The sequence below is a fragment of the Chrysochloris asiatica genome, unplaced genomic scaffold, assembly GCF_000296735.1.
Source record: "Chrysochloris asiatica unplaced genomic scaffold, ChrAsi1.0 scaffold00046, whole genome shotgun sequence".
Taxonomy (NCBI): Eukaryota; Metazoa; Chordata; class Mammalia; order Afrosoricida; family Chrysochloridae; genus Chrysochloris; species Chrysochloris asiatica.
The window spans coordinates 19,957,002-19,972,575 of NW_006408564.1; the positions used below are offsets into that span (position 1 = coordinate 19,957,002).

General features: G+C 41.0%; 1 protein-coding gene across 6 annotated transcripts in view; it reads right to left on the bottom strand.

Moving 5' to 3' along the window:
• Positions 1-7,972: 7,972 nt before the first annotated feature.
• MAGI1 (membrane associated guanylate kinase, WW and PDZ domain containing 1) overlaps positions 7,973-15,574 on the bottom strand; it is a 900,270-nt gene continuing 892,668 nt past the window's right edge. For 2 of the 6 annotated variants that reach the window (XM_006862112.1, XM_006862110.1), the window contains 2 exons: positions 15,021-15,159; positions 10,091-10,845 (listed from right to left, as the gene is read on the bottom strand). In XM_006862112.1, the coding sequence (XP_006862174.1) occupies positions 10,091-10,845; positions 15,021-15,159 (894 nt within the window). Of the gene's footprint in view, positions 10,846-12,868; positions 12,958-13,074; positions 15,160-15,574 lie in introns of those variants that run through there. The other 4 variants (XM_006862114.1, XM_006862113.1, XM_006862111.1 and 1 more) reach the window with 4 other exon arrangements.

Genomic DNA, 15,574 nt, shown 5'->3' on the forward strand with positions numbered 1-15,574 from the left:
CACATAATTAGTTTTCAACTCCAAAGCTGTCTGATAAAAGTAGTTGTATGGAAAAAAACCATAAATGCTTTGGAAGCTAAGAACTTACTAGAAAATAATCTTCTCGCCTCATGAATACTAATTGCTAATTATTCACTATTAAATTTTGACATACCATATGTTCCATTTAAATAAGAGCATTAAAATACTTATCAAATGAACTTAAGTAAAAGTGCTTAAGCTAAATCTTGATTCAAATGATAATGCTTCTGGCCTCTTCTTGTTAGGATTGTGGAGTCTCTCAATGATCTTTATGGATGAATATGTTCAGCAATATAAAATAGAATTCACAATTCATACATATGTGCCCATTATGATTATATTGGACTAATAGCTTCCTGGAAGTAGGAAGGTTTTTGAGTTGACTTTGGGAAAACAATGGAACCCTCTTTCCTTTGTGTTGCCGCTAGACTGAACACGAAAAAAGGGAAAACGAGACATCTTATGAATAAGAGAAACAAAGCAACAGCACTGACTCAATCACTCCCACAGAGTCTCCAAGATTAAAGCAGATGAAATGGGTAATTGCTGTCAACTGTTAGAATGACTTGGGATGTTTTACAAACCCAGGCCTCACCTCAGACATAGAACATCAGTCTCTGAAGTGAAGTCCAGACGCCAGCAGTATTTTTAAACCTTCCCAGGTGATGCCACTATGTAGTCAAGGATATTAGAGGCTAGGCAGTGCTGGGCAACTCTCGTTTGATGGCGAATAGCTCCCCTTAGTCTGTAAGCACTTGGCTAAAAACAGTTGTTCCCAAAGAAAACATGAGCATTCCCAATAACAATCATCATCATCATCAAATAAAAAATGATTGGAAGTCACAAGTAACATGATTTATCCCTTCAAAATTATTTAAAGAAAACCACTGCAGCACACCAGGTTTTATGTATAAGGCGTTGATTACATGTTTTTGTGATAACACTGTCTTCATAAGGGACTAGTTAAGAATATAGGACTCGATACAGAGATACCAGATTACTTACTGAGCACCTATTATATATGTGGATCTACTATGGATGTGTTCTTGTTCTTGTTGTTAATTTGCCATGGAGTCGGTTCTGAATCATAGCGACTCTGTACAGGGTTTCCAAGGCTGTAAATCTTTACGGGAGCAGAAAGCCTCATCTTTCTCCCGCGGAACAGCTGGTAGTTTTGAACTGCTGAACTTGCGGTTCGCAACCCAATTCGTAACCACTACGCTACCAAAGCTCCATACACACACACACACACACACACACAGTCTTGTATATATTCACTTGTGTGTGTGTTTGTTCGGTGTTCTAACACAGAAAAATATCCACAACATATAAGATAAAGTAGTATGATTAAGTGGAACCTTTTTTTCCTTAAAAACAATCCGCCAAATTATAAATAGATTAAATAGCATACACACATTTAGCTATATAGAAAGAGATCAGAAATATCATGTCCTAAGCTAACAGTTGAAGAGCAGAGATGTCAGCTTGAGGACTAAGGTGCGCCTGACCTAAGCCATGGTATTTTCAATAACCTCATATGGATGCGAAAGCTGGGCAGTGAATAAGGAAGATTGTAGAAGAATTGATGCCTTGAGTTGTGGTGTTGGAGGAGAATACTAAAAGTGCCATGGACTGCCAAAAGAACCAATAGATCTGTTTTGGAAGAAGTACAGCCAGAGTGCTCCTTGGAGGCCAGGATGGCTAAGCTTTGTCTCTCATACTTTGGACATATTGTCAGGAGGAAACAGTCGCTGGCGAAGGATGTCATGCTGGGTAACACGGAGGGTCAGAGAAAAAGAGGAAGACCCCCAACGAGATGGATCGGCCAGGTGGCATCATTGATGGCGTCAAGTGTGGCAGCGGTAGTGAGGTTGGCCCAGGATCGGACATTGTTTCGTTCTGCTGTGCATGGGGTCACTATGAGTCGGTTCCGACTCGATGGCACCTTACAACAACCACAAAGCCAACAGTAATTACTTCTGGGGTCTGGGTTATTGTCTGATGATAGGAAGAGTTTCACGTAATATTTCCTATTCTTCTGAAATGTCTGAGTAGCGTGCATCAGTTTTGGAAAAACAACAACAAAAACCCCACACTGCTTTTCAAACTGGGCAATGATAGGAGAGGTTCCTCTTTTAACGTTCAAACACGTGGGGGATCTGACAAAGAATTAACTGAGCTTCCATAACTTCAGAAAGATGTTGTCAAAATCCAACGTAAAACAAAATGACAAGGTTGGAAACCAGTATGTAAAAGAAAAGGATAGTAAGGTGGGAAAACTGGAGAAACTACCGAAAACAGGAAATCAGATAGAATGTTCGGCATATGTGACAAAAGGCATAGTAGAGGAAATAGATGGATTTTAAGTTGGAAAGCAAATAAGTTCTTTTAATAAGTAGATGGCAAGCATGGAAGTTCCTGGGTGGTGCAAATGGTTAAACAGTGGACTAGGAGCTAAAAGCTTCATGATTTGAACCCACCCAGGATTCCCAGTGTGTCTCTGCAGGATTAGCAATGGACTGCAAACTACAAGGTTAGCAGTTCAAACCCACCAGCTGCTCCTCAGAATCACTACATAGGGTTGCTGTGAGTCAGCACCAACTTGATAGCATTTAACAATAACAGAAGCGCCTCAGAAGACAAGCTTGGCAAATTGCTTTTGAAAGTTAATAGTCTTGAAAATTCCACACTGCACACATGGGTCATCATGAGTCAGAATCACTCCACGGTAAAAAAACAAAACAAACCACCACACGCTTGGATGTAGGGACTTTTCAACTAGCAGATACCCTACCTTATCAGGTTGGTTTCCAGTACTAAGGGCTGTTGCCAGTACAGCACTAGCTAGAGCTAGTTCTTTCCAAAGTGAGTTCCACGTTGCCACCAGGTGATCTTTTCCAAGAATCATGAACTATTCACCCGCTACCTTCACCAAGAAAGAACAAACACATAGTTCACTGAGGGCTCTGTTAAAACTCTTCCATGGCCTCCTATTACTGCAAGTCTAAACTTCTCATTGCGGCCACCTGCCTCTGGAACTCCTGCTGATTTGGATTCCCCGCCCTCGCTCCCCTGTCCCCCACTCCCCTGTTCACACCCAGGTCTTTACACTTGTGACTCCTCAGCCTGTTGTTAGGAAACCTGGAGGCAATTTTCAACTCCTAGTGACTACACCTGACAGATCGCATAGGGTTTTCTAGGCTGTAATCTTCATAGAACAAACAGATCCTGAGGTCTTTGTCCCACTGAGCCATTGGGTGTTGAACAGTCAGTGAACAGCTGAGGACTTAACAGTGGTGCTATCAGGACTGTGTGACTCAAGCAGTACTTTCTTCCTTCTTCCACCTATTTATTAACTCCCTTCTCTTTCTTCTGACCCCAGCTTAATTAGAACCTTCCTCAACCTGGCTGAACAACAGAAAATCCACTGCCACTGAGTCAATCCCATCATAGCAACCCTACAGAACAGAGAGCTGCCCTAAAGAATTTCCAAAGCTGCAATCGAATTGCAAGGTTGGTGGTTCAAACTCACCTGTTGCTTCTCAGAAACCACATACAGGGTCACTATGAGTTAAAAACTAAACAGCACTTGGTGTAGCGCTGTAGGTTAATGCGCTGGACTGCAAAGTCAGTTTGATCCACAAGGTTGGCAGTTCACGCTCACCAGGCACTCCTGGGAAACCCTATACAGGGTCTCTATGGGTCAGAACTGACTCAATGGCACTTAACAACAAAACATCACCAACAGTCTATACTGTGGCAGACTGCCCCATCTTTCTCTTACAGAGTGGCTGGTGGGTTTGAGCTGTTGATCTTTTGGTTTAGTTGCTGAGCACTTTAACCATGACACCACCAGAATTTCTTAACCTGGCTATATTCCCTACTAATTATGATCCCAGGACCCTGTGCCCCTTCTTGGTATCTATGATTTATGTGTCTTCCCCAACTAAGCTGTAAGCTCTTAAAGCAACGAATCAAGTCTTCTTACCCCCACCCAGTTCCTGGCAGAATTGCCCTTCAATAGGTATGTAAAGGATAATTTAGTAATGACCCTTGTCTATCATATTGTTGTTTGCCAACAAAATGGTTCTGACTCAGTGAATCTGTGTAGGGTTTCCAAGCAGTTGGTGGGTTTGAACTGCCAGTCTTGAGGTTTGCAGTCCTGTGCTTATGCTATAGCACTACACCAGCGCTTGTTATATATGTTATTGTTGCTAAGTGTTGCCAAGTTGGTTCTGATCCATAGCAGCCCTGTATAGGGTTTCCGAGGAGTGGCTGGTGAGCTTGAATGACTGATGTTGTAGTTCTAACCAATTTTGCAGTCCAGCACATTGACCCACAGCACCACACAGCTACACCCAGAGAAATTAGCAATCTGAGCTACATTTTTCTTTCCGCTCTAACTCAGTGAGATCAAAGAAGTTACCTCAAGAATAAATTTACATAAATGGATAGCTCTTATTGGTGTGGTGTTTATAGTTCCAGGCTAGGTGCCAATATCATAGAGAGAGGATGACAATGAAGACTTTTAAGGCAGGTGGCAGATGATAAAGGGTAGCAGGTACATTCAATACTTGAGTTTTTACTGTATAATGGATTGGTTGATAAAACCTTGCTTAACAGTTGTTCCTTGCCTACAGTGATGCAAGTGAGAAGGCATAACCTTCCCTACCCTTACTGCCCCTCACAATAACTACAGCACAAGACATGGCCATACCAGATGTCCACAGTGGAAGTGGCCATTTTTTTTTTCTCTCACAGATGACTCACCATGCAAATACACCCAAATATAGAGCTGATAAAGAGACCACTTTTGTTGATTGACTTATCTTTAAAAACATGCATTCTGAAATTGTGAGGAGCTTAGAGTGCTGAGCACAAATGATGCCAATAGCTGATTGATTATAATTTAATAATCACCTGGACGGACTTGACACTGTTCTCCTTGCCCGATACAGCAGTCCCTCCAAGATAGTCTGAGATGATTGACCTCTAGCAGGAAAAACCCTGACCACTATAATTGATTCTTATCACCTTCTTTTCAGTATGGCTACTTATGGTGGACAAAGAACTCAACATGAAGTAAGCGTTTACAAATGCTCCAATTTTCAGCTGAGCCAGGAACCATTTCTTAGATGCCATCTTTTACAAAAGCGATACTAGGGAAGAGATCAGTGTCCATAATTACCACACTGGAGACAAAATATAGCAAAAGAGGTGGACTGTGAAGCCCAATAGACTTTAGACTATCCAGGAACTTAGGTTTTGTAGGAAAACTCCAACCAGTAGGAAATACTAAAAAAATTAGTCACAATGTGTGAAGGCGATCCAAACAGCATGAAACACTACAAGATCAAAACCAAAGACATACTAAATCACTAGTTGATTAACCCTTTTTATCCACTATGGCTTTGGAGTATGTCCAACTCCACGTGCAGATTTATCCCCAAAAGTTACACTTTGAGACTATTTTTGTCCTACCTTTTGCAACACAACATTTGGTTTCATAATCGTTTACCAATTTCATAATTAAAACAGAAGGCTTTTTCCCATGTTAATGGAGTGAGAAAATAATTATTTTCAGTTGGTTTGTAAGATAAACCAAGACAATGAAAAAGTCGACCACTTGCTATGTAGAAAATCCTCCTTCAGACAAGTTTTGTCTATCATTCATTGAGCCCTTTTTTATGAAGCTCTGAGGCATGCTAAGCATCTTGCATTTATTCTCTCCAACTCTATGAAGCAAGCCCCACGACAGATGAGGAAACTGAGGTGTAAAAAGAGGTTAAGGAAGTTGCCCGGGATTGGAAGGGTTTGATTGAGATCCAGAGTTCTATAATAAACTGTTTCTCAAACTTCCACATGCATAGGAATCACCTGGGGATCTTGTTAAATGCACTGTCATGAATTAATTTTGTCCCCCCAAATATGTGTCAGCTTGGCTGGGCCAACATTCTCACTGGTTCAGCAGTTATGTAATGAAGTAGTCTAGCAGTTATGTGGTAACTGCCCATGTGATCTGATGTGATAAACCAGGAAGAGGACTAGGGTAGCTGTAATACCCTAAACACCATTGTAGCCATGATCCATAATAGGAGTTTCCCTGGGGTATGGCCTGCAACACCTTATACTTACAAAAGATAAAAGAACAGAGATCAGAGGGACCTATTGCCACCAAGAAAGCACAGCTGGGAGTGGAGTGTGTCCTTTGGACCTATCATCCATGAATTGTGAAGCTCCTAGATCCTGGGAGAGATTAATGCCAAGACACATGGAGACTTCCATGGAATGCTGGGCCTACAGAGGCTGAGACAAGGATGTTTCTCCAGAGCCAGAGCTCTGAATTCCGACTTCCGGCCTCCTAAATGGTGAGAGAATAAATTTCTGCTTATTTAAGCCATCCACTTGTGGGATTTAGGTTACAGCAACACTAGATGATCAAGGCAAGTATATTTCATGTTCAGAAGGTCAAGTGGGGTCTGAGATTCTGCATTTTTATCAAGCTCCCTAGTGATGTTGTCAACTAGTTCACAGACCACACTCTGAGTAGGAAGCTACTATACTACTGTGAAGAGGCCCTGATGGTGCTGTGGGTTAGGCACTGAGCTGCTCATCTCATGGTTAGCAATCAAGCCCACAAGCCACTCAAGGTCAGCAGTTCAGACCCACCAATAGCTCTGCAGGAGAAAAATGAGGCTGTCTACGCAAGTAAGGAGTCCTGGTGTAGCACTGTGGGTTAATGCGCTGAATTGCAAAATCAGTTTGAACCACAAGGTTGGTGGTTCAAACTCACGAGCTGTTCCTCTGAAACCCTACACAGGGTCGCTGTGGGTCAGAACTGACTCAAAGGCACTTCACAACTCAAGTAAAGACTTAGTCTCAAAAACGCTATTTATATAGGGTCTCTGAGTTGAAACGGACTCAAATACAGAGGGATTGCAGTAGGTTTTATTTCACAAGATTGCAGAGTCCTGGTGGTACTGTGGTGAACTGCATGTCTACTAATTGAGAGGGCAGGGGTTCACACTCAACATGGCTGGAGAAAGAGGTGCTAGTCTGATCTGTAGGGTTGCTATGAGTCAGAGTGAACTCGATTACGGTAGTATACTACTGCAAAGCCTGGTGCCAAATTCCTTTTTCAGCAGAACGGTGGGTAAGAGATTTTGAGTCGGAGTCAAGGGATTCTTGATTGATTTTGTGACCCGGATGCATTTGAGACAACATAGACAAGATACAAATCCAGAAGCAATCATGATTATGGAATGCATACATTTCCATGTATTTTTACAGTAAAAATGCATTAAAAAATCTTTCACAAAAGAAACTTAAAAAATACAAGTAGGGTGTTGAGAGTTCTCGCCCCAACACTCTTTCAGGCATCAACTGTGTAGTGGGGAGGGGAAAATTCCGAAGTGATCTGATTTAATCATATAAAATACTCATCCATCATCTCTCATCAAGACATTTACAGGAAGTAGGAATTAGGAAAAGTAGGCTCACATGAATCAGTTTTCAATTTAAGGTTACAGTAGTTCAGAGAAATCTATTATCTTTTTGCTTAATGCATAGTCCTGTACAGTACAATACTTCCAAAGCAAACTTGAAGTGTGGCATTCAGGTGAAAATGCCACACCAAAAATCTTTACAGACTGAGAAAAGCCTAAGTGGGTAGCACACAGATTTTGAAATGTCAAATATCACCTCTCACAACAATTAAGACAATGAGATGTCAGCTTCAGAATGTACTCCAAAATTTACCTTGATTTCATTTGTTTCAAAATATGAACCATGATTGAGAGCATCAGTCATTTAACATCACAGATTTGTCTAGGTAGAAAAAAAAAAAAAATCTAGCAGATGAACCTTAGGAATAAAAGCTCCAAACTGGCTCTCAGGCAATTGATGAAAAAGAAAATTATTATTCAACTGTGTTCTTCCTCAACCTTGCTACTACAGCTCAGTGATTATTTGTATGGAAAAATTTATTTGGTAATAAAAATAGCATTCACAGGTTTCCTCCCTTCTCCTTTTAGCTACAGAATGTACATTGTGTCTGTTCCAGGAAAGGAACTTGTTTTGTGAATGTCCACAACTACAGCTACTCATTCTAATGTTGTGGATAAACCCATAAGACAAATAAAGCTACAAACAATGTAGTATTTATATATGCATAATGTTTTACAAAAAGATTGGCCCACATACTGCTTTTCATCAACACCGAAAGAGCATTAAGTTCAGAGCGAGCAGACTGCAAGAAATAAAATAGTGAGGAACAGAGACTGCACATGAGTGATTAATAATTCACAAGTAAGCTCACCATGGAGAAAATGATGATACTCAATCCAACGAAAGCTTTAGAGAATTTCTTATATCATCTCCCATTTTAAAACAGCTTTACATACCTGATTTAGTTTACATTAATATGCACCCCCACAAATCAGTTTGTTCCATGTTGAGAAATATAAACACGTATCACAATCCTCACAGCTAAATTTTTATCATAAATTCTCTTTTATACAAGAAAAAAGGCAACAATTTTTTTTTTTTCAATAGGCTCTATAATTACAATTTTTATCTTTGTACACACAATGATTGGCTGGTTTTCTTTTTCTTTTTTTTTTTTTTTGACTTTTTCTTTTTTTACAGTATCATGGGAACAACAGTGATTGACTCGCAAAGCTATGTGTTTGTATGGAAAATGCAAAACAGTACTACGGAAATACACAATGCACTGAAAGCAGCAATTTGCTTTAGTGGTCCAACAAGTACAAGCAAACGTTTTGGCTCAGCTAGGCAGTTATCCATTTAAACCACTTCCCAAGGCTACAGCAGACCCAACCATACCTCGTGTGGGATCACAAAAAAAACCGAGTCATTGAATAAAATGAAAATGCTACCGTTTTGTCCCACTGCAAAGGACACAGGGTCCTGAGAACAGAGATTTCCCCACCAGATCTCAAGTTACTGGGATCCCGTCCTAATCCATTACTTAATCCTCCTGGAGATTTTTTCGTATGATTTCAAATTGAAATCAGCCTTTCTAAGAATGAGTACCTCCAGACTTCACTTCTTTAAATAACTGAGGTTCCTTACTCTACAGCTCTTGTCCTTATCTCCAATGTAGCAAAGACAACTACTGGTTTACAGAAAACAGAAGGAGCATTCTTTCTGTATTGGTTATCTGTATACTTCCCCTGCACTGGGTACAACTGTCCCCGTTTCATCCATTGTTCAGCATCAAATCAGACAACACAGAAGGCATTTAGTTTCCGTTCTTCTAGGAGTTGAGCGAAGCTAAGATGTCACTGCCTTAATGAGATCTTATTTGATGTTGGCGATGCCAATGAGCTCGTCCATTTGTCCCAGGGCTAGGTCTGGGTAATGGTGGCCAAACTTTTTGCCTCTGTGCCTTTGTAAGGCCAAGGAGAGTACAAACTGTTTTCTGAACCGACAGTTAAGTCAAGAACATAAAATATCTTTGTGCTGTGTAGCTTTTCTATAAATATCCTTCATTTGCAGTAGTAGTCTCATCAAAGAGTTTGCTTAGTTTTATGATCAACCATGCTAAGAGTCCTCAAGTTTTACCAACATAATTTTGTCTTTTGCTCTTTTACAAAAAAACCCTAACTACAGTATAAGCACTAAATCACTAAAGAAGTCTATATCGAATTAAACTTAATTTCCCTTACTTAAGAGAAAATTAAAACCCCATTTAACCAGGAGAGAGAAAGATTGCCCAAGACAAAAAGGGAATAATTCTCGACAATTCTACAGGTTATGTAGAAACAAAATGTATATCCCTTTGGGCTAGCATTTGGCAAATAATATCCAAAAAAAGTATGGATTTAAAAATACTTTCTTTAATATTATACATCAGGCACAACACTTTTCATATATATATAATTTTTTTCCTTATAAGATTTCAAATGCATAAAATGTTTGTTGCAATTCATAGGATTCTCATGTATCAGATGCTTCATCAGGTTAAGAAACTAAAAAATATTCCAGGTTTGTGACCTTCCTCTTAAAACCTTTGACACAGTAAAGGTTGTAATATGACTCAAGAGTCTCATATGCTGAGGTCGGTGCTACATTCTTTGTAAGGTCGCCGTCTCTGCTCCGGGGGATGTCTGGAACTTCTGCTAGCCTCCTGTTTCAGACTCGCCTCTTCCCTCTCTCGGTGGCTGACTTTGTCCTCTCGGTTCCTTTTCTCCAGGGACCGCTCTCTCCTCCTCTCGGGAGACTTGGCTCGCCTCCGGTCGGTGGACTTTGCTCTCCGTTCAGGTGAGCCTGCTCTCCTCTGCTCTGGAGATCTTCTCTGATCCAAGAGTCTTTCCAGAGACCTCCTCCGACGGCTGGGCGAAGGGTCTCTTCTGCGGGTCGGGGACCGTTCTCTTCTCTTCTCAGGAGAAACCTCTCTTCTCTTCTCGTGCTTCTCCCTCCTTTCCAAAGTATTGTCAGCGCTGCGAGTGCCTTCCCTCCACTTCTCTGGAGTCTTCCGCTTGGGTCCATTGGCCACCATCCGCTCAGGTGGTGTTTCTCTTCGTCCTTCTGGTGCCCGGTCCTTGGGTCGGCACACCCCAGAGTTGGTTTTTTTAGAAGTTCCATTCCACGTGTGGTGTTCATTGGGCGGTCTGCTATGTTCTCTGCTGCCTTTTGGGTCTTTCACGTGTGCCCGCTTTTCCCCATGTTGTAATGATTTGTGAAGATCGGGTGGATAACTGGACTCCAATGGTGGATGCTGTCGGCGGTCAGATGGTCCGGTTCTCATTTCCGGAACACCTTGTGCACCGGTTGGGGGGCCGTGCCGGTCGCTGCTGGGGTCTGCAAGGAAAATAAATGAGAGCCACAGTTTGGTATGAAGGACACTTCAGCCCCTGCCGCCAATCCCACACGTGAGATCCCATTAGTCACAAGAAACAAACAGCTGTTAAAGCAGTCAGACCTGAAGCCCCCTGAATCTTAGTTAACTAAAAAGAACTGCAACTTGTTAGGGTTATTAACTAGTACTTAATGGCTGTCAGCACCTAGTCTAGTCTCTATCCTCTAGATACGGATCATTAAAGAGCTCTAAGCCAGTCATAATTCTAGTCTTTAAAGACATAATCCAAATACTTTATCTGGAAGCATAACTTCCTTAGTCATCTTCTTTCCCCACCCCCATCCCTCTTCCCCTTCCCAACCTTCTTCCCCATCCTCATTAGTGAACATACTCTTCCCTTTAAAGAACATTTGCATATGCTTAAGAATAAACTGGGATATCGGCCTGAAAGGGCACAAGAGAACTTTCTAGAGGTATGGAAATTAGCTTGATCTGGAAAATACTGTATCTATTATAAAAAGGGGTTTATATAGAGGTAAATAATTTAGTGTTCTGAACTCAGGATTTATGCGTTTCAATGAATGTAAGGTATACACTGATTTTAAAGCAATAATCCAGGGCCCAGTGAGTAAAGGGGGTCAAAAAGGCAAGGCACTGGTGTGGCAATGTAGGATAGGTACTGGACTGAAGGTTCAGAACCTCCAGCTGCTCCTGGGAAACTCTATATAGGGTCTCTGGGAGTCAGAACTGACTCAACACCGCTTAACAACAACAAAAGCAAGGTCAGACAGTGACGATTAAATGTCACGACATGAGGATCCATTCAACAATTGTATACTTTTGTTTAAAAGTAAAGAACTGTGTTTAAAATTTGCAGTCTTCTAATAGACAAAAGGAGTCCTGGTGTGGTGCTGTGGGTTAATGTGCCAGACTGCAAAGTCATTTGACCTGCAAGGTTGGCGGTTCAAGCTCACCAGCTGCTCCTCGGAAACCCTTCGCTATGGGTCAGAATCGACTTGACGGTACTTAAGAACAACAGACAAAAAGGAGGGGAAGAGAGTATGTCAGGTACCCATTGGCCTCAGACAAAATCTTTAGAGGCACTTTTCTTTATGGTATACATTGTTATACCATCAAGATACGTAGAGATTTGAAAGCAGGGCAGCTGAGGGGATTCCTATTTATTACTCTAAAGTATCTGGGATGACACTAGGAATAGTTCAAATGGTATCCTGTGTTTCTGGGAACTCTCTTCGAAGCAGGAACACTTTGCTGCTATGAAGCCCAAGTCACATACATTATACTGTTTCAGGCAAGGGGCCCTGAAATGTGGACAGGATGGGAGTGACAGTTAGAGATGGGGGATTTGTGGGGACCCTCCTTTAAGGGTCTCTTATGAGGTGACAAGGTCAACATTAAATAGTCTATTTCATGCATGACTTCTCAACACCTAGACTAGGTTTTAACAAAAGCAGGAATGGACCCTAGAGAGGAGGTTGGGAACCTTTTTTCTGTTAAGGGTCATATAATAACAACTTTCGGCTCTGTGGGGCATGCAATCTGTCACAACTATTCAATTATGCCATCAAAGGGAAAGCAGCTATAGACCATACATAAAGAAATGAACACGCCTGTGTGCCAATAAAACTTTACTTACAAAACAGGCTGTGAACACGATGTGGCCATGAGTTTGCAGACAGATATCTGACCAACTAGGAAATCTTATCGGTCTGTCTAGTACAGTCCTGGCAACCTAGGCTAGAGCTCTGTGAAATGAGGGTCTTTCTAAGTCCTGGGTGGGCTACTAGAACGAGCACAATCTAACGCCTAACCTTCCTGTTCCTTACACCTAGTTTAAGACAAGGGAGAGCAAGTCGTTCAACAGAGTTAGCGGTGTACTTACAATTCAAAGAAGGCAGGGTGCTCAGAATGGAATTGCCAAACATATCAAAATAGAGCTAAGCAGAAGCAATGAGGAAATTAGGCCACAGCACAGAAACACCTAGTATTGATTGAGCTACAAACCGTAGTTTGATTATGGCCCATAAGGTAGAAGCAAGCCTCCCCGAGCTTTTCATTTCTCATACATGCAGCGATATTAGGAGGTATCATCGCTGTGGAAGGGAGGGCCCAGCACCAAGAACAGTCAGAGAAAAAGAGAAAGAGAGAAAGAGAAAAAAGTTGAACGTTTAGATTCCCTATAACAAAGAGGAAAGAAAAAAAAATCTGCATTTGTTAACATAGGGCAAAGAGAGTTTATTTGTCCAGTTAGACAGTCTAAGGCAACACTCAAATAAGGCTGCAGAGACTGCAGTCAGAACAGTGGCGTTTTTAGACAACCATTGGTGACTCGAGAACCCAGACAATGGATGCATCCTTTTTTTGTTTTTCCTTTTTTTTTTTTTTTTTCAAACAACTGGAACAATGACAGGCTGGCATAGGAGAGCATTAACAATAAACAACAAAAGAACAAAGTTCCCTCCCTCCCCCCAAGACCGCGGCAGTTAAATTAAGTACAAAAAACTCATTACAAAAATAGCCTCACAGAGAAGCAGGTTCCAATCAAGTCAGAAAAATATTGGAACTTAACATATTATAACCCATTTGTGAACTCTAATCAATAGAATTAGAGAGAATTCGTCCAAATGATACATGGAAACAGTACAGCAGCACAACCCTGGCATATTCAACCTTTCTTGGAAATACCATGGATTTCTGAAATGATCTTTATTTTTAGCCCAAAGAACATTTGTTAGTATTGGATTTTCATCCTCAGTGCAACAGACATAGGTTTTGAGAAGGTACACAGGTTACTGACGATGACTCTCAAATGAAATATTACATCCAACAGAAGCAGAGGGAAGACAAAAAAAAAAAAAGGGAGACAATGTTACAAAGTTTCAGTGACATCGACACACCTATGGGTCAGAGGTTTAGTACAGTGCATAGTCATGACATCTTAACTGTTGTCAAAATTACCTCCACGTTGGTTGTCTGTATCTAAAGGGGCCTCAGCTGATACTCCTGGACCCACCTTAGAGCCCTTGTACTCTGCACTTGTACACAAGTCCAACACCTGGGAAGGTACACTTCCAAGGAGCTCTCTTTCTCCTTGAGTTACTTCTGAATGAAGCATCTCATCGAGTCTAAAAACGTAACTGGGAATTTGTGCAGGATGACTTTCCGAAAAGAGGTGGGTAACAGATAAATCCCTAATAAAGGGCACCAACATATATGGGGACCATTCAATCACAGTTTCTATAGAAACTTTTGTAGACCTTTGGTTGGGAAAAAAAGCCCTACATCTAGGGCATAGCTTTTTTTTTTTTTCTTTTTTTTTTTCTCCATTTTAAACAATTTCAAATAAATAGGACATAATTATTATAATATACAATATTTCCCATTAGAACACTAAGCTATTTAAAGTTCGCTGCTGTCTACGCAAATCATGTCTTATAAGATAGGACAAACTATAAGTATAACCTGGCTTTCCTCATAGGAAAGGTATAGTAACATGTTTCCCTCACGATGAGCACTGGGAATCTATTTCACCCTTTATCATTTAAAAACATATGGCTAAATATCAAACAGGGTTTTTGTTTTTTTGTCTTATAGTCGTGGGCTCAGGTGGTCTGATTTGAGGTAAGGGACTAGCTGGGGCTGGGGAAGGGTGAAGAATTGTATACAGCGCATACACGAGGAGACAGCAAAGCCCCAAATCATCTCCAAATTTCACGCCTCTTAGATAACAACATCAAGTAACCAAAGGAAAAATAAAAAATTTGTGCCTCAACATATCACTCAGGAAACCTGCTTTCCTGCTTCATAAAAGGAGTATAGTCATTTTGTGCTAACAATTGGATCTGAGAAACAAGTTTGGCACAGTTCAAGCAAACATTCTTTCGCTCTTGGTCGGACTAGACAAAATGTTCTCTCTGATAATCAGAAAGGGGGCTATAAAGATCTTGTCTTAGGCCACGCCCCAGTCCATGTAAGCAAGCAAAAGGATGAAATGTGTAGAAGTTTCAGAACAAGCGAGGCAAATAATCACATGGTGAAGAGGCTGATAAGACACTGGTGAATAGGGGAAACAAAAAGAATTTCCTGCTGCCGTTCTGGAGATAAATTCATGGAGTCATGCCAGGGAAGGAAGGAATGTTTTCATAGTTTGACCCACCATATTCTGGTACCGAGCCATCTCCCCGCTTCAGAAACAGACGTACTCTACGGCCTCCATTCTTAATCAGTTCTATAGCCCGAGAATGCTTCATGTTTTTGGTGGTCTCACCATTGATCTCCAAAATTTCATCACCAATCTACCGAAGCAAGAGAACAAAGTGAGAAGTTTCATCAGCTCTTTCAAGTCCTTTAAGATCTAAAATCCTTTCTTCGCTTATTGACTCAACAAACATTTACTGAGCATCTATTCTGTTCTATAAACTTTTCATGGAAATTGAATTCTAATGGGGAAAAGACAATTGACAATAAAAATACATGTAGAAAGGATAAAAATAAAGAGAAAAAAAAGCAGTAAAAGGGGATAGTAATTCTTGAGGGAAGTTCATCTTGGAGGAGGCGGCTTCATGGACTTGTGAAATTGCCTCCCTTTGAACATGGGCTGGACATAGTGACTTGCTTCTAAAACGCATACATGGAAAACATGATGGGATGTCAGTTCAGAAATGAAGTTAGAAAATTACGTTGGCTTATATCTTACTAGCAGGTTTTTCT